The sequence below is a fragment of the Stegodyphus dumicola genome, chromosome 5 (genome assembly GCF_044657685.1).
Source record: "Stegodyphus dumicola isolate Sdum_Otavi_A_Nest chromosome 5, ASM4465768v1".
NCBI classification, from domain to species: Eukaryota; Metazoa; Arthropoda; class Arachnida; order Araneae; family Eresidae; genus Stegodyphus; species Stegodyphus dumicola.
Genome location: NC_140772.1, coordinates 178,540,872 through 178,567,729, shown reverse-complemented (window position 1 = coordinate 178,567,729; position 26,858 = coordinate 178,540,872). Strand labels below are relative to the sequence as shown.

At 30.9% G+C, this 26,858-nt stretch overlaps 1 protein-coding gene across 2 annotated transcripts in view; it reads right to left on the bottom strand.

Moving 5' to 3' along the window:
• Positions 1–7,956: 7,956 nt before the first annotated feature.
• ND-75 (NADH dehydrogenase (ubiquinone) 75 kDa subunit) overlaps positions 7,957–26,858 on the bottom strand; it is an 82,387-nt gene continuing 63,485 nt past the window's right edge. For both annotated transcript variants that reach the window (XM_085817431.1, XM_085817430.1), the window contains exons 16-19: positions 22,896–23,049; positions 17,427–17,602; positions 16,655–16,789; positions 7,957–8,243 (exon numbers count right to left, since the gene is read on the bottom strand). In XM_085817431.1, coding sequence (XP_085673557.1) covers positions 8,100–8,243; positions 16,655–16,789; positions 17,427–17,602; positions 22,896–23,049 — 609 coding nt within the window. In that variant the 3' untranslated portion in view covers positions 7,957–8,099. The remainder of the gene's footprint in view (positions 8,244–16,654; positions 16,790–17,426; positions 17,603–22,895; positions 23,050–26,858) is intronic.

Here is a 26,858-nt window from a genome sequence, read left to right as displayed (position 1 = left end):
GACATATGAAGCTTCAGATATAGTTATATTCTTAATTTGAAATGATGCTTCTTATTTAATTCGGTCATGCGACGAATTTCACATCTGCCGTATTTAAGGATTGTGCAAACTCTCAACATATTTAAAGACTCAAGTAATTCTTCCTCATCCACTCTCGGATAACCATTTTTTGAGGGTTGTTCTGTTATCCCTTTTCCCTCTATAAACGTTGCCACTGCTAGAGGACCTGAATGTGACTGTAACAGAGGTTTAATCGAACAACTATGAATCACTTTTCATTCACATTACGGGCTCAACAAGTTATTTCTAGCATATAAGAATGCAATTTACTGAAATATCAGATTTACGCATAGATGATCTTTATCCATGTTGTTCAATCTTTAGATGACTGACGGATGTCCTTTGTCCCCTGACAGAGACGTTTAAATAACCTTCTTCAGTTCATGAGAGGGAAATCATCAAGACAATAAGAGAAGGGCGACGTGGTTCCATAGCTACGGACAAGGAATTTAAAGAACGTGACTGCGCTTGTGGAACCTCAAACATCGTTAAGAAATTTCACTCAAACTACAGACATCCTGGAAAGGACTATTCCTGTGATCAAGAGACTCAACTATGTAAAGACATTCTCAACCCTGCTTTGGCCTTATACTATACTAGAAGAAAAATTAAGGTATATTATGGAATGTTTTCCTATTATCGAATGCCTTCAGTAAGACTACTGTGATGCAGTAGAAGGAGACTAACAAGGCAAGACAACGGAAGGAACTCCCTTCTAAGCACATAATGCAAAGTGCAATGATATATATCAGCATGTTAACGAGAATTGCTCCTAATCTTGTGGATTGTCCACCTCGGGATGTGCATGGCTCGAGAAGCAGGCGATGTTGAAATTTATGAATATTTTTATTCAGTTGTTAATATTTTTGTTGTACATTGATTTTATCAATGTACTTTTTTACCAATGAGTACTTTGTCTATTCCTAATTAGTTCTTATGGATAATTGTATAGTAATATTACTTATTTAATTGAATACGGAAAAAAACATGTGAGTTATCTGCCTCATAAACTAAGCCCATACAGCAAGACCATTCATCAAGATTTGAATTCAATACTAATTATCAGTGTTCAGCAGTCTTACTCACTGGTGGGTTATTGTAATACAACGTATCTATTGTATTATTTATTTATTGTATTTTTATACTTAAATTACTTTGTTATTTTGTAGCATTGGTAATCTGTTTAAACAGAAGTTTTAATTGCGAAAAAAAAAAAAAAAAAAACTCAGAACGGGAGATACATCACGAAATGTCTATTGGGTCTTCGCGACATTTTGTAATTACTTGCCAGTAGTTGAGATTTTGAAATCTCCTAGAAAATGGTTTTTGAACTCTAGAACCGATTTTCGAGGGTTATTCTGGTATTCGTTTTACTTCTATTAAATATTGTCGCTGTTAGAAGCCTTGAATAAGTCTGTAGATTGAAGTTGAATTTTAAGTACTCTGTGATTTTAACCTGCAATTGAATTTATTTGAGTATTAAGTACTAGATGATATGAAGGATTTGCATAATGAGTAATTTCATAACTTACATATTTGTCTTGTGTTAAGCTGAAATGCTATTTCAATATAGCAGATCGCTTTCTTCATTTGTAACAATTTCCATTTCTTGATGTTGCAATTGTGATTCAGGTTTGCCTTTTCATCTGGCCTATTTATTCAGAATTTTTAAAAACAGTTATTTTTAAAAACTGTTATTGTATCTACCCTATGTGAAGATTGAGGGGAATGAGCAAGCTGACTCTCTCGCCAAGGAAGCCAATTTTCTCAACTGAAGTATTCGTACTCTTTATTTGGAAAATTATGATAAAAACTGATAATATTAGATTTAGGAAATGGTTTTAATGACAATCAGAACAAACATTTTTAATAAAACAGTAGTTGTATGTTATCAGGGTTATTAACTTTCGCTCAATTGAGATAATGAGTTTTATAATACTACTTAGATGCTAAACAAAACTTTCAAGATTAATTAATAACTATTATCCAAATATGTACTTATAAAGTCATCAATTTATGGACACAATTTGATAAATTATCATTTCAATATCTGGCAGGCACCATTTACTATCTTTCACGACTTAACTAGCAATGCAGTAAAATAAGCTCATAGTTTTTCCTTAAAGCGAAGATGAATTTCTTGACATCAGATACTTAACACATCCAAACTCATTCACCTCAGTACATTCATTAAAAGTTTAAGGAGGAAGACTTTGCCAGCAGTAAAATGTCATTCTTAATTTCTGGTCGTTACATTCATGACACTTCATTTATTTAGTATTTCGGATAAGTTCAATATACTACAGCTTATAAAAATAGCTTCATTTCTATCTGCTAAGTTCAGTGTATTATAAGCAATTATTTTTAACGTCTTTGAATCACGCCAATCAAAAATGATTTGAGGAGAAATAGCTTTGGAAAAAAATTAAAAGTAACTTTTTTTAAAACACTTTGCAGTCTGTTTATTCTGTAAAATTATTTTAACTCTAAGATAAATTTCATATTTCTGAAATTTGCATTATTTGCCTAATTTCAAGGCATTACTCACATTTTCAGATTTATTTTCAAAAATAAAGATAATTCAATACACCAAACAGAAGTCGAAAATTAAAAGGTAATGCTAAGTGCTTTACATTACAGAAGGAGTAAAAAAAAAAAAAAAAAAAAAAGCGTGAAATTTACATAAATGGGGAAAAGAAAAAACGATTGACGCAAATTTAGAAAATTTATCTTCTTTTGATTCAGTATTTTTCGAAATGCTTTGCACACAAAACAGATTTAATCATTCTTTACGAATTCATAAAAAGAAAAAAGAAAAAAGAAAAAATTGGTTCAAAGGACTAAAACAGCTGAATTTAGCAAAAAATTGAGTAATCCCTCAATGTAAGAATTTTCCAACGCAAGAACTATGAAACATGCCAAAAGATAATAAATTTTACAAAATTGCAACTAAAATGTATATTCCTTTTCTCCAAACGTGTGACATTTTCAAAACGCTTTCTTCATTCCATGAGAAATCATAAAATCTATTGAATTTGCAGCTTAAATCAGCAAATAAAAGAAACTTATATATATGATAAAAGGGTGACTTTTCAGTAAAGGTGATTCATTTAGGGACTTGATATTGAATTATAATTTTCTACCATCATTTTATTCACTGAGTAATCTTTAATTTATGGTATAAATCTAAAAATATTTGTATGATGTCGCATAAGCGTACAAAACGCACTGTAATACAGAAAATGCCCCGCCATGAAGGAATGCTCAAAGTAACACACAGAGCTTAAATTGCGCCGGAGCCAAGCGATGACCGGCTCCAATAATTCTCAGTTTTTGACAGAAATCCATAATTTTAGCCGGAGCGACCTGGAACTATAAAGGAAAAGGCTCCGGCATTTCTTTTGTGTAAATTAACCACAATTCCAACAGATTTCATTTTTTAAATTTTTTATAAATATCGGTTCTAACTTCTGAATGCAGGCTTATTTTCCAGGAAGTGCAATGAATTTAGGAGAGTAGGTTAATTTTTCGTTCCTGAAAAGGCTACAAGGTCGTTCACATGTCATGCTAGTAACTTCCTATTGCAAAGCTCCTGTACAACTTTTTGAGCAATATGATCAAACGTGGGGGTACTGTCACTTGTATAGAGGAGTCTTAACGTTTATTCTCGTTGTTATCGGATCGTATTCAGAGATAATTTTTGCTTGACAGCTGCAATTATACGGACAGGACGCGATCAGAAAGTCTTGGACTCTTCCCTCTTTATTGTTAAAACTACACTATTCCGTTAAATTTCCTTCTGTACCCTGATACTCTTTTTAGAATTCTGACTATTCTCCTTTGTGACGCTTTAATCGTTGTATCATTTTTCATTAGTGTACTGAAAAAAAAAAAAAAAAAAAAAAAAAAAAAGAATGGTTTTTGTATCTATCATCCCTTGAATAGTACATTTTATGTATAAACGGGGCTTGAATTCAAATGGAGATCGGCTGAAATACTTCTTGCCTTTTGAGTGGAATTTTAATTTCAGTTTGAGCCCAAAATAAGACGAGGTCCGATAATTTTTTTATTTAACTATTTATAATTAATCTAATGCTGTATTAAGTTTCTATCTATCTCTTTACATTTCTTTTAATTTTAATTTAATTACTTAATTATTTTATTTATTATTCCTTCCCTCGTAACAGTCTTCCACAGGGCTCAAGCACTTCTAATTTTATAAATTAAGCCCTGACTGCACATATATATGGACAAACAAGTGAAGAACGAATGATGTAATTCCTTGGTACAGACACAGGACTTTTAATGGCCTAATGTAGGGTCATCAATAAGAAGTGGCACCTCCATTTTGGGCAATACATTGCTGAACCCAACTGACACCCACTTAATGAACATCAATAATCACCTAGAAAAGTGTGCCTGAAATTTTTTTTTCACCTTACGATTGCATCTAGACCAGGGATTCTCAACCGGTGGTACACAAGTGGAAAATAGGTGGTACGCAAAGAAGCAAAGCATTTTTTTACTATTAAATTCAACAAATAAAACTCCAACATCTTGATTGAGTTGTTTCTCTAACACTCGTAAATGCATGCGATCTGAGCTTTGTTCAAGAATGGTGGTGGTAGTAGTACTTTGCAGTGGTATTAAAGGTTTTCAGTTTTTGTTTAGATGGTATGTGTTAGTCAAAATGTTGAGAGCCACTGATCTAGACAGTTGTGATTCAATACGACTCATGTACATAAATATGTTTTCAAGAAAATGAGGAAGAAAAGAATTTCTAAAAGAAACTAAAAAACACTATAGGCCATGCAAAACGCAAAATTATGAAAAACAAGCAATATCAAAGTCACACATATATTATCAAAGCCATATTTACTGAATTAATAATACAAATACAAGGGATAACTGATTATAATTGCAGCACCATTCGATTTGTGGAAACAGAAATCAGTGTTTTGTGTCGCTGATAAAGCTGGCAATAACTGCTACAATACTTCTCAAAACTGAAAGGAAAAGGACATTGGTTGAGTGTTTGGAATATGTCAGGCCTCACTCCTTTCGCATATTGTCAAAGTTCTCTTGCCATTCTAAAAAGGAAGAAAAATATGCCTTAGCCACATGACTTCCAGACTCTTATACAGTGATCATCATTATCGAGATAGAAATGGATTTGTTACTGAACACTACATTGTTTCATTTTGCGTCTCACACAGCTCTATCATGATGCTATTCTAAGCGATGTTGATGATGGATCACTGCTAAGGGCTGACCGCAATGAACGGCTGAGCAACCTGCCACACTCAATCAATGGGACACTATCCATGTCGATAGAATATCCAAAATGTCTTGTATCGTGAACTGTAGATGTGTTATAGAAATGTGATGATCTTTATTCTTTGATGTTCATCTTCGAGCTCACTCAGACATTGTATATTTCCTTCACTATCTCTAAATGTGACCGATGGCTGTAGTATACATACTGAGGCGTTTCTTTTACACTATGGCACATGAACTAACCGGTGGTACGAACACTTACTATGAAACCTTTTATTGCCGACCAGATGGTATAGTGGTTAGGGGAGCCTGATTGTGATACCAAAGCTCCCGGGTTCGAATCCCAGAGAAGGTATGGATGTAAAATTGTCTGTCATTTCGTAGGAGGTAACAGTGGCCGCATATTAGGTGCCTCCACAATAGAATGTGGAAGACTTCTGGCCTTAGTAGTGGCCAATCCTGCTGTAGGCAAATGCCCACCATTGGAAAGGGAGGGGGGATCATTTTGTTAATATTTTTGTTTGATGAAAATGTATATATTGGAATTTTAAAGACATTAATGCTTCTTGATCGCTATCCAGATGTAGACAGCAAAATCACATGCTTCTTGCAGCCATTATATCATGAATGACATGCTGACTGATTTCTTATATCATTCGAAGGGTTTGTGTAAATGGCGAGAAATTTTAATCATTTGTTCATGTGTATATATTCTGAAATTTTCATGGCATTACATTCACATGTTTAGGATGTGGCAATTTCTATTCAGGCAGCATACTTCTAAAGAAAAACAGAATTTAGAGATGTATATAAAAAAAGTTAAAGCATCTTAGAGACTAATTAAATGATATAAATAAGATAATTTGATAAAGATGTTATAAATCTTATTGTTTAATAAACAGATACCTATATCTTTTCAACCATGTGAGAGAATAACTTTGAATACATACATTAGGCACCACACAAAACCACCTCCATTTAAACCTAAATACATTTTTAGTGTTTTACACCATGGGAAAGAAGAGAGATAGTGACTACAGGGCTGAAGCCAGAACATGTGCAGTCAGTGCATCTGGATGCAAAATTTTTAGTCTTTAGTAAGGAACTGGGCGGCAGAATCTTGGAGTCGCAGAGTTTGCATGGGCGACAAAATGTCCAATGGCAACCCTTGTTACCAATATACATGTATCATGGCATACTATTTATACATCATTTAAGCTTGATCCTAATTCAATCCTATTTATTTTAATAATAAAATATTTCTTTTATATGTCCCACAACTTACGTCACTTTTGCTCGACTTTACTGCGCTGGTTTTACATTTCCCAGTCCCGCTGTTCAAGTATATTTCCCATATACGAAGAGAGGAGAAGAAAACAAAGGTATGAGGCATCACAATCTGATATAAGAATTGAAAACCAGTTCATGAATAGAGGGGATACGTCGAAGTAAAAATAGAGACTTTTTTTTTTTTTTTTTTTTTTTTTTTCTGAACAGGACTCTGTGTTAAGTAAACTAGGTGGAGCAGAATTAACTGTCTCGAAAGTGAAAGGCACTCCCTTTAAAAGATAAAATTCAAATTTTAAAAGAATTTTATGAGAATACTGATTTGACGAAAGTTGAGTATGCCTGTGACAATACTTAAAACGTTTGTTTACAATAGAAAAAAATGTTGAAGAAAGAGCAAAAGTTTGTGAATAGTCCCCTTCAAAGAAATTGTGTGTTTAAGATGAAAAATTTCCCAAGATTGAAGCTGTTTTGCTAAAATTTTTCATCCAATGTTGTGATGATGCACAATCCAATCCACAGATTACATATCAGGTTCAATAGATTTAAATTACACTTTAAAAAGTAAAAACTTATTTTCAAATCACTTACCAACTAGAACACTAAACTACTTTTAAGGTTTTAGAGAATATTTTGAATTTATTAATTTTAGGTTATTTTAAACAGTAGAATGTTTTTAAATTTTTATCCGGTTAGTATGCAATATTTACTCCAATTATGATACTTTATATTTTTTCCACTAACATTATGCATATTTATAGTGATAATTTGATAAAACAAATTTTTAATGATTAAATAAAGTATATTTTAATTATATAGTTTAAAAAGTGCTTCAAGGTATTAAAAAACAAGTTTCTCCCCCTTTTTTTCAAGCAAGATCTCTTTTGATCAGAAGAAATATTTCATGAGACTTTCGCTCTATTTTAGCGAACCTATCATTTATGTAAACCTGTAGCATTCACAGAAAATTGCAAAAAAAAATTATAACGAAGTTTATGGTGCTTCTCAAAAAATGAATAAATACCTTTTTTAAAATTACATACATGTAATTAATATTTGAATTAAAGATTACTGAAACATCAGATGTTTTGAATATGCAAGCATCAGAAAAATTGTATGGAATTTCTTAAAGAAAATCTAATTACCTACACTAATTAAAAAAAATTACATGCTTTTGCACTCTCCAATAAATTTAATACAAACCTCTACTTTCAAAATTGTTGACTTACAGCATGACCATCATAAAAATAACAGAATGAAGTAAAACTTGTAACATTTGGAATATTAGCATACAAAACTAAGATCTATCTAGTAATTGTATTAAAAAAGAAGTAAATAATTTAATATTTTATTCTACAAAAATCTTTATAATACAATACTGCCATTTACATGAAGAAAATTGTTTACTAAATTCATTTCTCATTATTCAGGGACAAGATAATTGCCCACACAGTAATAGAATTTACAGATAAAACTTAAGGAGCAATAAGCTTCTCTGCTGCCTGTACACATTTCGCCATTGTAGAAGAGGCTCGGCTGATGGAATCTGTCATATAGAAATCTTTCAAATCTTTCAATTCAGTATCTAATGCTGTCGACTGCAAACTTAAAGGCTGATCCTACAGAGGGAAAAAAATATTAAGATAATATTTTTAAATAATTTCACAATTTTTTGTATAAATACATCTATCTTTTGAACTTTGCAAAAGTTAAGGGTGCAAATTGCTTTGCTGTCAAAAACCCCACATGTGACTTTTGACACCTATAAAAATGTAATTATTAATTGCCTGCTGTTGATTGGAAGCCCTTTCAGTAACAGAAAAAATTGATAATGCATATTTTATAAATAGCATATTCTGACAATAAAGTACCCTAAAGAGGGAAAGTATTATTAAGAAAAGCAGATACAAAAGATAAAAATGCATTTACAGTACAATGTTCACTGATATTTATTCTTTCTGTTTGCAAGATGAATCACTCATCTATTTAGACCTATATTTATTTATATTGCAAAATTGCTATTTTGTGAAACTCAAATATTGCATGCAATGCTAATTCTATACAGTGACAAATTTTTCACTTGACTGGTAACATACATATAACTATTACAAAATATCTAAAATGGAAGGCTTCTGCAAGAGACAACTGTAATTATGATAGGGATTTCAAAAATATAAACTGTTATCTACATATAGAGGGTTACTCATAATTCTATGACATAATTAAAAACTCATAATAAATAAATAATGCAACAAACACCAAAATTCGTTATACTAAAACAAAGGCAAAATTCCCAAGTTTTTTTTTTTTTCCCCTAAATTCCCAAGTTTTTGTTTAAATTATCATTTTATTATACAGTAAGTAACTATGCAATAACCCATTTCCTCCCACATCCATGCTAATATATCACGATCAACAACAAGTTGTGAAAGTTCTGTGGATTAGTGAAAAGCAAAGGTCTTGACAAACCCCCACAGAAAAATACCACATTGATTTAGGTGTGAAGACAGTAATGGCCACCATATTAACAGGTTACCTCTTTTGTAACCTCCTATGTAATACTGTAGTGGCACATTTTGATTGAAATATTCTTGCAAATTTCTCTCTCAAATTTTTTTAAGTATATACTACTTAAGATGTTTTCTATAATAATATCTATTACAATGAGATGGATTATACAATCAGTCTTGTTAGAAAAAAGTTTTTAATCAATTATGGGATGAGCCACCTTTCTAGTACATTTTAGTAACTCTTTAAACAATGATGAATACATAGGTGGCTGGTGGATTTGGCAGTTGCCAGGGGCCTTGACCTCTGTAGGGGGTTCCTTGAACACACATAATCATCAGATAATATGCTTTCCTAATTAGCGAATATTCATGTAACAAAAATATAGTGATATTTTAAATTTTGCCACATTCTCCTGTCTATTTATCTTTTTCTGTTCTTAAAAATTATTTATTAACCCTCCGAGCATTACAGGTTTAGCACTGAAATTTCAAAGTACCTCAAAATTTCATGAATAAGTGATATTTTCTTGATTTTAATTTAAAAAAATACTACCTCCAGAGTTTGTACACATTTCTGCACACGGAAATTAAGTACTTTTAAGGACAATTCATGAAAAAATTAAGGACCTATAAGCAAATGGGAACTGAATAAATTCAATTAAAATATTATCTATGCTGAACTTCACTTTTGTAATACCATCCTAAAAATAAAATAGATCCATAAGTAGGATGCATTAGTATTAAATAGTATAATTATTAGTAAGTTTGAGAATAAGTTTATGAAATTTATCATTAAATATTTTACACCAATACTAACTGGACATATTTAAAAGAAGATAAGTGACATTTTATTTAGGTTTTACTAACAGTTTGCTTTGATTTTTTTTAATGTCTCATTTTGTCACATACTTGCTCACTCTATGAGTTTAGTAAATAGTAAGTAGATTTTATGCCAAGTGGCATAGGTTAAAGTGAGAAGTAAAATCACAATCAGCATGATTCAAAACAAAAGACTGGCTGTTGTCACCGCTCCTGCTTGCCTAGGAGAGACCTGATGATCAGAACAAACCTTAAGGCCTGATGTAAGCACGGTTCGAAATTTTGAAAGTAAGCTGAGGTCTGTCTGACGCAGTTAATGTCGTAGCTTCTTGGAGAGTTCCAGGGATTGTAACTCAGTTAATATAGTTAATATAGTTTAAGGTCCTAATAATCCACGAAAGCACCAGAGGTGACAAGTTCTTTTGCATTATTTTAAGTCTCACTAGATGCGAAGAATAGGTTTTACATGAATTTTTACATTTTTGTGTTTTATCTTGTGACCATGATAAGGGTTAATGAAAGACAATAACTTGCTTTAAAATGCAGAGATAATCTTTAAAGGTAATCAGTTAGTTATAAGTAATTAAATTGGGTATTAGATAACCTTAGTCATTATGGAATCACATGGCCACTATTAAATTTTATTTTTTAACAATATTTAACAATATTTGTTAAAAAAGCCCTATCAAAATCTAATACAATTTCACAATTTAAAATACATGTAATTCATGACATTGATTCTTCAACAATATTAGGATAATTACACATTAAAAGCAGTAAAACATTTGTTTTGTAAGAACAACACTCCACAAAATATTTATCCATAATTTTAATTTGAAGCCTCCCAAACATTTTGGCTACTTTATATTGATTTCCTTTTCTTTAAGCATCTTTCCTAAAAATTAGATATTTGTCTCAATATGCAAACCAATCCTCTCGCTAGTTTCTGCGTGCTTTATCTCCTAACTTGTCAACCTCTCCACAATATACCTATGAGGGTTTACTTGATCTAATAAAAGTTAAATAGTCCAAAACCCTCCGGACAGATGTGAAGCAAATTATCGCTATATCTGAAAGTAACTACAAAGACTTAAATAAGCTTCTTATTTAAAAAAAACATAAAACATGTTATGCTAAAAAAATCAATTACAGCTCATGGTGATGTAATTAAACAAGAAGAATCAAATGCAAACTAAAAATATGGACTAGTCTCAAAGACTACACAATTTCATTTTAAGCTGACTCAGTAACTCTATTGTCATAACAAATTCAAATGTCGGCAGCGGTAATGTAAAGACGAATAATTGCAAATTATAAGAGCTGGCAGGAACTAATGCAGGGAGCAAGTGGAGGTCAGAAACACATTCTTCTCTTGCACTCCAAAAACCTCAGTTTAAAAACTGTTTAAGTGATTTGCATTCTGGTGAGAAAATAGAAATGGGAAATTATAGTAAAAGCTAAAATTGTAAACAACTGGGTAATTTATATAATAATATCTCTACACATCTTTGAAGAATAATTTTCTTTTCTCTTAATGTATTCAGTTTTTTCTTCCATGTTTCCTATTCATTTTACAGTTTTTGGATTTAATTAAAGATTTCTGTTATTCTAAAAATACTAAATGCATTTAGAATGTATAGAGAAAGCTTCTAATTTTATAGTAATAGGAACATTCAGAAGAAATATGCAATATATATGGTAAGGTCCAGTTACAGAGCTGGTGTGGCAGAATTTTTTGAATTTATTCACACATCGAGCAACAAAATCTAGAAATGTCAAAACTTTTAGAATTTAGAACAGGCACTGGAAGCAAAATTTACAAAGGCACCAAGCAGCACAATTCAGTGTGTATGATGCATTAATACATATTAGATGAATCGTTTAAATTGTCAGTTTTCAATTTCTTAATTTCTTCAATTAATAAAAAAATTATTTTCTATAATTGCCTGTCCATATGATAAGATTAGAAGCATTTTTGATATTTTAAGCTTGTGTCTAGTGAAAAATAAAGAAAATAAAAGAAAGATAAAAATGTTAAGAAAAAGATTCTAGTATCAGAACTAAAACATTCAACTATTATGTTTTTATTGCTCTTCCAGATATTCTCCAAAAAGTAAGAAATTATGTATTAATACTATGGAGACATTTTTCATTTTGCCACATTTTTCTGGAATCTTCCAGAATAGTGGGTCTAAAAATCTTGCCTTCAAATCTTTTGTAAGCTTTCCAAGTTGCAATGTCTAAAATACTAAAGAAAAATTACCCCTGCCAATTCAGTAACAGTAAAAAGCCAGAAATATTTAAAAAAAAAAAAAAAAAAAATCAGATAAAAAAATGTGTAAAATTAATTTTATAGAGAAAACTGACGCATATTCTGAGACAATTACATAAGGAAACCCTTACCAGGAAAAAATTAAAAAGAAATTTTTAATTAATTACATAGCTATTTTGCTTTTGTTAAGACCCGTTTCGTAAACTGTGCTTTATACCATTAAACCTTGCTTATTTTTCAGATTCAAAATATTGTATAAATGTGGCCAAAATGGAGCTTTATAATACAACAGCAAAAAATAAAAATGCTTTATTTTAATGTTATTTCTTATATGTAATTACAATATGTTACCATTATTTTAATTAAACTTATCAATGTTACAATGTTTTAAAAAAATCGTCGAAAAATTCCCAGATCTCGGAATTAAAAATTTTTAATAGAAACTGATCTTAAAATTGCCAATGTTGATAAGTCGCCAAATTTAGAGCAATTTAATAAAAGAATTCACATCCCCAAAAGCGAAAAGTTGTTTAAAAGCTCTTCACTAGAAAAAATGAAATAATTTCGAATGCTTTATGTTTCACACTTGTTCAGAAACTCTATCCCACCCTTTATATTAGAAAAAGTAACAAATTATAACCCATGAACGCATTCACCCATTCAAAAGATAACGATATTTGTCAGAGAATTGCCAAAAATATTCCTCCAAAATGTTAATTCACACTCAAAATGGCAGTTGTAAAAACAGTCAGAAATTTCAGATGATTAAAAATTAAGGACCTTCTGACGATTTTGGCCGAAATTAAGGATTTTTAAGGACCAAAAATCGATTCCAAAAAACTTAAGGACTTTTAAGGACTCTTAAGGACCGTACGAACCCTGTACCTCCTTTTGTACCTTGATTCTTTTTCTTCCAATATACATCCAAAGCTAGCAGAAATTTTCAGGTATAATGAATATAGAAGATAGCCTTCTGTACGGAATTTTCAGGCCATAATGCTGAGAGAGTTAAACTTCTCAAAAACAAGCACCTGTGTTTCCGAGCAATTTCATGCTCACATTGAGGTAATTGCCTTAACCCCTTCGCGCCGACTGTCACGTCTACGTGCCAGCAACGAACACACGAACCTCCCGGCCGAAACGCAGGCGTGCCAGAGCATTTTTCCGTTCACTACTGACTGTCACATATTTGTGCCAGTGTCCTGGAACGTTGTAAAAACTATAATTTCTGCCACAAGATGGCCCTGTATGTCCATATGGTTTCAGATACATGTACATTAGACCTTCTATTCGAAATGAGAGAAGCATGACTCACATACACATGTTTTTGATTATATAAACAAAAGGGGAAATAAATGTTTCCGAATGGTGTGATTTATGACGTCTCTTTAAATCGCACTTTATTCGCACGTGGTAGTTGTTTATTTAAGTAGAGAAGTTTTATTTGCGCTAAAGCGTTGTTCAGTTGTTGCAGTTCAGTTTTCAGAACATAATTAGATCTTGTTAGACATGAATTCTTTCTGTTTTTACCGTTGCAATGTCAAAGCGTCGAAAATGTTTAACAGAGCATGAAATAGCAGAAATGATGCAAAATATTTCAGATATTGATTCTGAAATTCAGATATTCTGATATTGATTCTGAAAGATTAACTGAAAGACATTTTCCAAAACTTTGTTCAGAAGAGACTGATAAGAAAATGAGATGACGATGCTTCGTTTGTTCATATTCCCGGAAAAATCCTCCAAAACGGCAAATGAGTTATTACGAGTGCAAGGAATGTAACGTAGGACTGTGTGTAGATCCCTGTTTTCAAATTTTTCATACAAAAAGAGAATTTTAAGTAATATATTTAGTTTTCAGATGTATAATGTTAAAAGTCATAAAATGGTGAGTAATGAAAATAAAATGTGTAAAATATGCATTTAAACAAGAAATAAGGTAATTAAAGTATATAGTATAAAAATATCTATAAAGCATAAGCCGTTTAAATACTCTATAGAGCATATTAAGCAATGCGTTGATACTTCGGAAATTTCATGGATTTAGGCTTAGTAGAAAAAAAGCCCCCGGCCCTGGACAGATGCTCGCGTAAGACACTGCCGGCCTCCTCGATAAGCACGCGTTTGCGCTACCCGGCTCGAAGGGGTTAAAGAAAAAGACTACCACTGATCTTTTATTGACAAACGTTTGGTGAGCCAGGAAGGACCTTTCTCATTTATTATGCAGGGGGAAAAAACCTTTTTCTTTTTTTAACTAAGTTTGGTGGTGCTGTACATAAAAATTTTAGGAAAGAAGGATTCCATTTATGTGTGCTCTTGCAATGAATTGATTAACACATTCAACTAATAACTCAAAGATCAGTGGTTTGATTCTGTTGGAAAAGCAGTTGACTTTTCATGTTTCCTTCTTTAACCCTTTGCGGCGCACTATACGTTAATGTCGGAATTTCAACAAAAAAAAGTTTTACTCAGTCTAGTTAGTCTTAAAGGAGTATACGGGTAAAATTTTGTCAAAATTGCACTTACTGTTTTAATTCTGTGGGTGTTCCATGAGGTGGAACACTGCACTGCCAGAGCTTTTAAAAGTGCGACTAAGCGAGCATTGCAGTGAAGCATGAAAATGAGTAGAAGCATTTGTATAAGAATGAAAAAACTCTGTATTATGGCTGTATACATGGTTTACTGGATATACACAATATTCTTGAATATATATGGATAAATGAGATAAATATCTATATACACAAGTCCTATATACAAAAATATTTACAAATTTTCGGGAAGAGCGCTTCGGAAAGAGTTAGACCTCTCCGCACCATTTATGGAAAATTAATAATAAAAAAATTAACTACGATTAATATTAACAATAAAGAAAAATAAACCTATAATATATACATACACGAAAAATATTTACACAATTATTGAAAATTAACGGGAATGAGACTAAAATGCGACAGCAAAAAATACGTGCAGGTCTAAGTAAAGATGAGTCAAGCTACTAATAAAATTCCCACCTAAAAACTACTCCCAAAAATTTCGAGATGCCAATATTAAGGCTTTCATAACACAAAACACACCTCACCCCTCAATACTTCTTTCTTTGAATTCATTCCCTCCACCAAAAAAAAAAAAAAAGTAAACAAAAAACGTAAACAATGGATGTTCTCTCCTAAACACAGATGTTCTGATTCAAAACAGCATGAGATCGCTAAAGGCGCAGTGTTCCGGCTAATGGAACACCCAGTTTTATTCAATGATTCTGCGTATGGTTTTTGTATAAAAGATTAAAAAAAAATATAGAACAAATAATTTGGAGTACAGCCAGTAAAATTATGCCTAATTTTTTTTCCAAATAAAGTTTTTTATATCATTAAAACAATAGAGAAAATTACTTGAAAAAAAGTGGATTTTAATAACACATAAGAAATGAAAATTCTGTGTCTCCTTCTGATATGCTGCTATCTACTGTTTAAAAAGAAAAGTTCAAAGTATATTATAAAGGCATTTTTATCTTTTTACGGTTGAATTTAAAGGTTTCAGAAGCGATTCAATTTGTGTGTTCCATGTAGTGGAACACTGAGCCACAAAGGGTTAAGAAAACCTAACAGTCTTTATATAAACCTATATTTTACATTTAACTTTGCATACATTACTGCACCTAATTATATGCTTGGTAAATATCCTCATTACTCAAATGTATATTTAATACTTGCCATTGTAGTTCCATAACTGACTTAATTTTGTCTATTGCTTGTATGATTTTTATCTGTTTGTTTATACTACAGAGTAAATCAGTCATCCTTATCTGTTTACATTGCATATTCTGATGCATATATTAAACTTATTTTTAGTCTTCATAGCTAACTTCTTAAATGAAATCTGAGAGATTCTTCTTAGATGAATGTATATATTAAACTTATTTTTAGATTATCTAGCTAAATTCTTAGATGAAATCTGAGAAATTCTTCTTAGATGAATGTTACACTGAAGTTTCTATGCCTAAATGTAATGTAAAATACATAAAACTGAATACTTTGAACTTCTAAGTCACCATGAACCATGGTTTAACACCATATCTTTTCTGATCAAAGTTCTTCTAATCACGCAGCAGCATGAAACTACAATAAGGTTTTCAGCTCAATTTCTAATCAATGACAAATTTAAAAATGCAGTACTCTTAAAGCACAAGCTAAATTTCTTTCTATTTTGTGATTAAGCTTCCACCTGCTATTTAACAATGGGATAAGAATGCAGCAGGCATTTGGCAACATCTGTTTTGCAAAAAGCAGCCCAGTTTGGTATTGATAATTTAAACATAAAAGGACATGAGCCTGTTATGTATTTATTTTTTACTGCCATTCAAGTACTGCAATTCCTTACAATAAGGGAAATAAATTAGAGAGGGATCAAGAGCAAGAAGAAAGATACTCACTGTAAAAAGTGCAGAACTTTCAGTGAGGAAGTTAGCTTCTTCTATATGACCATATCGAGTTAGATGAGGAGCTACTTGTTCCATTCGATGCCTAATTTGAGCTAAATTATCATAAGGCAATCTATTTCCTGCCACCTGAAAAATAATAATGCAAAAATTCCTGAATAATTTCTAAGGTAAATATTATAAAATGAATACCATGAACTATGAGACTTTATAATAAATAATCTTAAATAATTTTTCTTTTAATCTTAATATTTTTTTCTTTGAAATTTAATATTTCTAGCCAATACTTTTAATTTTATTAAGATTTAGGAAGTTGATACTACACTTAGATAACTTCATGACATGAGTTTGTTTTGTACAAAGTACATTCTTAACATAACTAATTATACTGTATGCTTCCTATTGTTATAGTAAGCAAAGTGATCTGAATTGATTTTAATAGAGAATAATTTTTAATAAATTAATTTTTAATTCCTGTTTAAATAATATTACACCATATTATTTAAGAATGATTAAATATTTACTTAGTTCTTATTAAACAAATAATTACATTGATTTATTAAAAAGGATAAATCATAAAAATATTAATCAGAAAGTAAAATCATACATCCAAGGATCACATATATATAAATTACCTTATTAATAAATGGGGCTATACTAAAAAAATCTTAATCACACTGCTATGTTAAATCAATTAAATATCAATCATAGAATTACTAAATATTGTTGTACAGCATTAAAACACATTAAGGAAAGGAAAAAAAACCTCTGAGAGTGCTCTAATTATTTTCCAGTCTTCTTTAGCTAAGCCTGGAGGGGTAATAGCCTGTAATGTTTGCTGTGTTCGTCCTTCTGTATTCACATATGTAGCCTGTTTCTCAGTATAAGCTGCACCAGGTAAAATAATATCTGCAATTTCAGCTCCTTTATCACCATGATGTCCTGGTTAGATAAAATGCTAGTACAGTCATATAAAATAATTTTAAACACATATTGCAAATACTCATAAGACAAATAGATGGTCTGTTTTAAACATTCATTGACTCTTTTAGATATAAAAATAATGAACTTTTAAAAGACATACTAAATCTTTAAGAGATTTTCTGTCACATTAGAAAGTCATTAAAAGAACGAATTTGAACCAATTCGAAAAAACATACTGAAATGTTTCAGTGGTTGTTAAAAAGGTATAAAACTAGAGCTGAGCATTAGTACACACAGTATTATTAAAGCTTAAGGGAGGCACATTATTTTTACTTATCATATGAAACCAAGTCTGCAGAAAACAGATGTATAAGAAATATAGAAATAATACAGAAGCAGCTCTCAGCAAATGTTGCCACTGCATATAACATAAGACTTAACTTATCTCCATGTGCCTTCAAAAATAGTGAATTCTTCGAATACTGCCATGTAGCAAAGGATAAGATCTTTAATTTACCATTTTTATTCAAGAAATCAGACCGAAATATCAATTGACTGAAAATAATTGGTAACTACTTTGTTGTCAAAAATCTGAATTAATTGTTCCACTATAATAACTACAGCACTCAGCCATAATTGTCTTTTTAATACAACAACCATTAAATTTATTGGAGATACACTTTAACTGCAACAGCAATTAAATTTTGACTCAACAGTGGCCTATTACAGTATTTGTTGAGTGATGTTAATTTTATTTGAATTTGAATCCCAGCAAATAATATGGAGGTTTGGCCATCCTTATGACTTCCTCATGTGCAACACATATATTAATTCAGTGTCTCTTATAAAGTTCCCCATAAAGGTATTTCTTCCTTCACATGCTTTGCCACATTTAATTGCACAAATAGTTCACTCATATATTTGCTTCACAATTCCAAAATATTTTGGCATGTAACATTACTTAATTTCACTATTTATTGCAAAAATGGTATATTTAAAAATGGTCTAATTCATAATTAATTGCTACAAGCTCGAGTTCACACAGTAGTTAGCCAGAATGGTCTTGAATAGAAAATAAAATCTTTTCTACCTGCATGTACTTCTTAACAATAGAAGTTAAATTGTTATTTTATTATTACTTGAAGCTATGGAAAATACTTCTTACTTACAATATTACCACATATAACTAATGCCTTTTAATTATTTATTGAAAATATCATGAATTATTTATTGAAAAATAACAGAAAAAGTAAAAATTCAATAATTCAAGAAGAATGGACAATAACACTATAAAGTTTACACAGAAACTGCCAGAAGAACATGGGTTTTTAAATAATGTAAGATTTTATTGCCGAATACATCTTTATTAAGCTTTTTAGCAATTAAATATGCTAATAAGCGAAATAAGAAAAGGGGGGATCTAAAAATGTACTTTACTACAAATCGGATATATGCTACTCCATTTTTTAATAAAATGATGTCAAGAGATCGCAGCTGCACAATAGATTCGAGGATCAATCCCCCGACTGGGCAAGGTTGACTCAGCCTTTTATCCCTTGTATGGGTTGATAAAATGAGTAATAAGTTAACTTGGGGACTAAACACCAGGAGTCCTGCAACAAGCTGTTCACTTGCCCAGGGCATATGCTGATGATTTCTGGGGACCAAGGTCAAGAAAGCAGATTTCGGGGTTATACAAAAATAGTTCCAGACAGTATCTGCTACCTTATCTCAGTTTACTTAATTTCATTTGGATAATGATGATATGCTGAGAACATTCATGTATGATAGAAAGGTTCATTATCTCAAGCATCTACAATATCATAATCATCACAACTTATGCTCCGAACCGAGTGGACTTTGCTTAAATAAGAGAACAACAGTACCAGGATCTCTCTGCAAGAAATACTGCAAAGACTAAAACTGAAAACTTTGCATATTTTAATATCTGAATCTTTTTGATAAACTTAACAGATTTTTTTGATAATTACGTTTTCATAATGTGAGCAATTTTTTTAATGATCTTGCATTATAGGATGTTTTATTATGAGCATTCCTAAGCAATTAAACACGTCAATGATCATAGTAATCTAGAATAATATAGTAGTATCTCTAACACTCAATGAATATAATAATTTCCAAGTAAATTGATGTTAGAAGATTTTTGAAGGCCATTTTATATGGAGTTATATTAACTGCCTGTAAACAGCATTAAAAATATTTGTTAATAAAATATGCTATCAAAAATCTTTTCAATAACTATTCATAATCTAAAGCTCTCCACTCCTGCTAATTAAAAATCAACAGCCTACTCTCCAGTCAGTCAGCAAAGGTCATCTATGCTAAATAAATATGTCTCTTGGGAAAGCTAATTAATATACACACATACATACACATGTCAAATAAATTTTTTATGTCTTGTGTGCTTTTAATAAATATCAGAAATTCCAATGGAATATAATTAGATAAGTGCGAAATGAATGTGTAATTATTTTTAGTGCTAAATTAAAATTTAAAATTCAACTTTAGCATAATGCTGATGATCCTACTTGTAAGACAAACTAATACAGTACAAAGTCCGAAATCCGGACCTGTTGGGACTCCGGCGATTCCCGATTTGGGATTTTTCCGGATATTAGATCATCAGCTTAAATCTAGTAAGATGGCATGTAGAAATTATAAAATTGAAATTATGAAATAATAAAGCATTTATGATCTAAAGGGTATCCAAATTTACAAAAAAAAAAAAGCTAATATTTATTTGTTTACCTTATTAAACATTTCTTTATATGTAAGTTGTTTAAGTTGCTTCGATTTTTTTGTGCTAATACTTTCTCTTTAATTCTGTAGACAGACATAATCTCTTGTTCAGTTACATTGTTGATGTCCTGTAACTGCTGAGTCAAGGATTCTGACCAACTTGTCAATCAAAATTTTTTCATTTTCAGTAACTTCTTTGTCACTTTCTTCACTATCAGTAGCGGTATTTTCTGTATTTAGAACCATACTACAGTCTAAATCGGCATTCATTAATTGATTGATGATTAAGAAGCACTGTCATCACAATGAAACCTTCTTTTATATCTTCTTCATTTATTACCGCTTCTTCACATTTCTTTACAAAATCCGTAATTGGAATATTTTCACCTTTGTTTTGCGATATCCAAAAACCTTTAAAATTCATGGCTATCATGATCAAATTTACTATCATTCACTATACATATTTGGCTATACATCATGAGCTTGGCGACTAACGACAAGTTGTTCCGTTAAATTTTATCTTGCTTCTATCACGCATTGAGACAATTAAGTCTGAATTGTATTTGTTACTTATTATACTTATGTCTGTTTCTTGCACATTCTAAGGCTTATCAGAGTTCTGAATAAATAAATTCCCACATATACTTAAGCCTTATCGAGGGCCGGCACTGATTGTCTTACCGCCTAATGCAGTTTCTGTGGATCCGAAATTTTCGACCCGGTGCGGCCATACGAGCCCTAAAGCTGGTTCTGGGTTTATAATTCAAATAGACCTAAATGTAATCTTTGGATCTATGAGTATCATCAACAAAATCTGTTTTTAGCATATGAAAAGAAATTTTTCCTTGTCAACATTTTTTAGTGCATTTAACTTAAATCTGTAATCATCGCCAAGCGTAATGTCAACATAAAAGGTTACCATACTCCTTTATTATTCAATTACCAACATAAAAAAATTGTTTAGGCATCACTGCATGAGTTATTACTCAAGCTGTCATGTGTTGATAAACATGCGGTGATGAAAGTACAGTATAATAAATCATGATTCGCCAGGTTGGATGGCAGATCAATGATGTATCTATGTGGAATGTTTCGGTTTGAGATGGTGATTTTGGATTTACAGATACGCAGCAACGGAGCCAAATTACTGATCGAACAAATTTATGCTAAAATGATTGTTTCTTCAATAACAAGGTATTTTATTTAGTGCTGAAGTGAAATTAAGAATCGGGACTCTCCAGATGTTTTATTATATGTGGAGGGAGGAATCAAATGTACATGCATAAAATGAAAAAAACGGCAGTTTCGAGGTCTGGATTTCAGATCATTCCGGATAATGGACGTCTGGATTTCAGACTTTGTACTGTATTTAACTTAATATACTAAAAAATATTATGCTATTATTTACAGCTGATTTACTTAGCAATTTACATGCAGTACATTCATTAACCCATTCAGGACCAGCGTTGCATATACGCGACACAACGATTGCATTCTTACCAGCCCAGCGTTGCACATACACGAAGAGCTCCAATCAATCTCTACAGCTCAGAATCGCGTATACATAACATGAAAATAGAACGATTTATTTGAATTTTTAAATGCCAGTAGATGTTGTTAAATGGTAATGGTTTTCACATGGGATAAGTCATGTGGCTTTTGACCTTCATGTATGAGCATCAGTGTCTGGTTTGTGCTTCTGGGTTTGATAGATTTATTGGTGTAAACAAACTGGGATTCACAGCTCTTTAAGTTGGCATGTTTGATTATTTCGTTAGGATTTTTTTTTTTTTTTTGGTCTTTGTTTCTATTCTTTATGTTTTTAGTTATTAGAATGTGGGGGAATATATCCAGCTCATCTTTTTTTTGTGTGTGTGTTTTTGTTAGGAGAATGTGGGAAAATGCATCTAGCTGATTATAGCGGGTATAACATCACCGAGCTTCCATGATTGAAAAACTCATACCAGTTGTTCTTTTTTATATTTATTTTAAAACTTAACATACGCTTTCTTGGTTAATTAAAAAGTAACTTTACAGCAGTATTACAGAAATGGAAAAGATAGCAGCTTCCTCGATGCATGATGCATCTTATAATATATTATATAGGTAATTAAAAATTATTAATAGAAATAAATGAAACATGCAAAATACTTATAATTTTAGTATTTTGCATGTTTCATTTATTTCTAGTAATGTGATATTCTTTATATTAATACATATTAATTAGTATATTACATATCTAACTCCAAAAAATCGAAGCCATTATATTAAAATGTTGATTTTATATGAATTTTTTTGTAAAAGTAGGCTTAACTGCTAAAAATGTGTGGGCCGGCGGTGGCGCTCCATTTCAGGGGGTTCGGTCCTGTGGCTGTACGTCGTTCTCTGCACGCTGGTCCTCAAGGGGTTAATCAAGAGGTTTTTCAGTCTATGCATTCATCAGTTTTATTTTATGAGTTTATCTTGACAAGTAGACAAGTGTGCTATATCAATATAACACATAAAATAATTATTTAGAAACAAACCAAAACAAAATTCAATAAGCATTTACCTTGGTAAACAACAAAACAATCTCCAGGAACATTCTCTTTTGAAATGAGTCCTTCATCAGCTCCCAGCAAATATAAGAATTTAGGCCGATTTTTCTCTAATTTTTCTGGGCATGATTTATATCCTATATCAAGAGCTGCGACTTGATTAGCAACCTAAATTAAACAAATATTTACACTTAAAAATTCTTTCTACGTATTATTTCACAGATTAAATTTGCCTCATATGCAATGAAATGCATCATATATTTTCTCTTTTTATTTAAGAATAAAATACATGCAACTTTTTAACACTGCAGAAAACAAACCAAGGCAGCAGCATTTTGCTATTTAAAAAGACAATATCCAAACTGATTCCTTCTAACAGATTCTTTTACACATCAGTTTTTTCAGAAACAAAAGAGCAAACTCATTTGCCAGCTAGGGCTATACAGGCATAGAATAATGATCTCCTGACTTCTGAAATGAAGCTTGAACTTGTTAAATTTGTAATATTTAGTTTAATATTCATTAATATTCAGCTGAATATCTCAATTTGTTGTTCCAGTTCAGATGTCATAGACTTCTACAGACTATATTGGTGAGGTTTAAGGGGTATGAGCAACCCCTATAGTGACAATGTTAAATTGGCCATTTTTTATGTACCTTTTCTCAAAATCTGCTGTAGATATAGGCTTGAAATTTTTTGTGTAATTAAAGTATACCTATCTGATTATACTGAAATGAATTTTTGAAACATTTTGAATTTTAGAGTAATTTACAGAATATTTTGTTAAGTATAGTAAAATTTAGCACTTTTCTCATGGGGGGGGGAATTGTTTTTTTTTAGTTTATCACAAAAAGCTCATTTAGGAAATATTATGAAACCTAATAAATAAGCCATAAAAATGTTAGATACCTGTGAGCAGTAATTCCTGAGGAAAAGGTACATCATCTATAAAAAAATCATGTTTGGAGAAAAAAATTTTTTATGTAAAAATCCTCGTTTATGAAAACATTTGATGACAAATTAAAACTATATTTTTTTATAGTTCTAATTTTCATAGAGATTAAAGAATGGTATTTTTAGAAAGATAAAAGTATAGAGAATTTGAAAATGCAAAAATCCGAAATTACCATTTTTTGAAGATTTTTGGTTTCCAACACCCCTTAAGAGTGGAAATATCATGTGGCTTTTGACCTTCATGTATGAGCATCAGTGTCTGGTTTGTGCTTCTGGGTTTGATAGATTTATTGGTGTAAACAAACTGGGATTCACAGCTCTTTAAGTTGGCATGTTTGATTATTTCGTTAGGATTTTTTTTTTTTTTTTTTGGTCTTTGTTTCTATTCTTTATGTTTTTAGTTATTAGAATGTGGGGGAATATATCCAGCTCATCTTTTTTTTGTGTGTGTGTTTTTGTTAGGAGAATGTGGGAAAATGCATCTAGCTGATTATAGCGGGTATAACATCACCGAGCTTCCATGATTGAAAAACTCATACCAGTTGTTCTTTTTTATATTTATTTTAAAACTTAACATACGCTTTCTTGGTTAATTAAAAAGTAACTTTACAGCAGTATTACAGAAATGGAAAAGATAGCAGCTTCCTCGATGCATGATGCATCTTATAATATATTATATAGGTAATTAAAAATTATTAATAGAAATAAATGAAACATGCAAAATACTTATAATTTTAGTATTTTGCATGTTTCATTTATTTCTAGTAATGTGATATTCTTTATATTAATACATATTAATTAGTATATTACATACCTAACTCCAAAAAATATCATGTGGCTTTTGACATTATTTTTGAACTCTTAAGGGGTTACATACTCTTAAGAAACTCTCTTAATTAACATACTCTTAAGGGGTGTTGGAACTTGAACAAAAGCACTCTTAAGGGGTGCTTTTGACATTATTTATAAGTATTGTGCATTCTATTTAGGTCTAATATGTGTGACTAACTTTCATTTATACCCTTAAATGTATCAGAGCATCTTCATTTTTATCTGTTGAAAGTCAGGAAGCAATCGTTTGGACTTGGTCCAGTACATTTTATGACAAGCAACTTAGAAGTAACAACACAGATGCAACCAGATTAATCATACAGCTTACATGAACAATCTAGTTTTATATGCTTGAGCTCTGTATTATAAAGTAAAAATGGTTGCAATGCTGGTCACAAAGGACTTGCCACATTTGACTGAATGTTATAACTGCCAAAAGTTTTGCATTGCAAATGCAGGAAGGATACATACTCTAACTTGTGGCTACATTTCCGAGGCTTTTAAATATCCACAGTCAATGGTCATGTTCAAAGCAATACTTTTGAATATCTACAATCAATGATCTCAAGAGACTATCAGAAATAATATAATTCCAGATATAAAACTATCCATAATCAGTTATAGTGAGCATTGTAGAAGCAGAGAATTGATGAAAAACTAAAACTGCTGACAACTCTCAGTCTTGGAAATTTTTGAATAGTGCTCAATTCTGAGATAAATCCCACACTGTTAGGATGATGATGATAGTCACACTATAAGTAATAAAATGTGCAGTAATGTAAGAAAGTATGGTTGCTGACCCACATATGCATCCAACTTGATAAGCTGACATTATACTGTACTATTAGATGAGATCCTTTTCACCTACTACAGCTTGGGATCCACAAATATAAACTCTACTTATTGGACACTACAACAAAATATATTGAAACATTTTTTTTTTTAGATTTACATATTTAAAAAAAAAAAAAAAAACTAATACCACTATATTTACAAGGAAGAAAGAGAAAAATGATATAATTTATTTATTAATTTCTACTTTCAATAATAGCATTTTAAAGAATATCACTAGAAAAGATCCATAAAACCATAACTACCATATTAATTTAAGTCTTGGAATACCATACCATATATTTTTAAAATCCAATCAGAAAATGCTGTGTTTACAAAATATATTTAATTCTGATGTTCACAATGATTTACTTTAATTTTCATCTTTACAATCTTCAGTTCAGATGCTTTCTAGATCATTAAGGATACACAGGAACAGAACATATTGTGAAGGACTGATTAATTCATACACACTGATAACAAATCTGATGGTCAGGTATAAGTGGTCACCCTTGTTTAACCTCTTTGCTTCTGATGCTGTAAGAATGAAGTTTCTTTATAAACAAATGACCTTGAAGCATTGCTATGATATTATGTGCCAGAGCACTTTTTGCTGTTAAGCCTAACATGCAAAAATAATTTGCTATAAAATCTGCTTTTTAATAAAATATTTGGATTTTAGCATATATTATTTAAAAGTTACTTTTTATAATATAAACAGAAAGCCCTAATATTCACAATAAAAATAAAAAAATAAAATAATTATAATGCAACATTAGTAATAAAAGATTTACATATTTAAACAATACCCATATAGTAATTAAATGAAAAATTTTAGAACTGTAATATCAATTCTTATTATAGCCTAATGTGAAATTTGAATAAAAGATTTTCAGCTGCTTGCACTAAATAAAACATAAACTTTAAAAGTCCATTGTAAGCATTGCATATTTTACAGTCATAAAATAAACATGTATATAATACTCATACATAAGGTTAACACTCAAGACATTCTTTCTGACTAAGTTTTTCATACAATTTTGGCAACATTTAAGAGCATTTCAAATTACACGTAAACTGTTCCATTTCAGCGAATCAAATGCAATAAGCTAAACCACCAGTAACATTTCACTTCCGAATCATGTTTGATGCTGTGGACCGATGGAGAGAAACAGAAGCATTTTATATATAATATGCTGATAGTGAAGAGGTTAAAGAACAGCTTCCATCTGACATGGCTTTCGCTGTAGTCTTCTATATGGTACAGGCTATTTTATTCCCTTATCACACAATTTTTTTTAACTTCATAAATACAATTTTTTTCTTCTAAGAAAATTTTCATTATAACTTTTTTGAATGA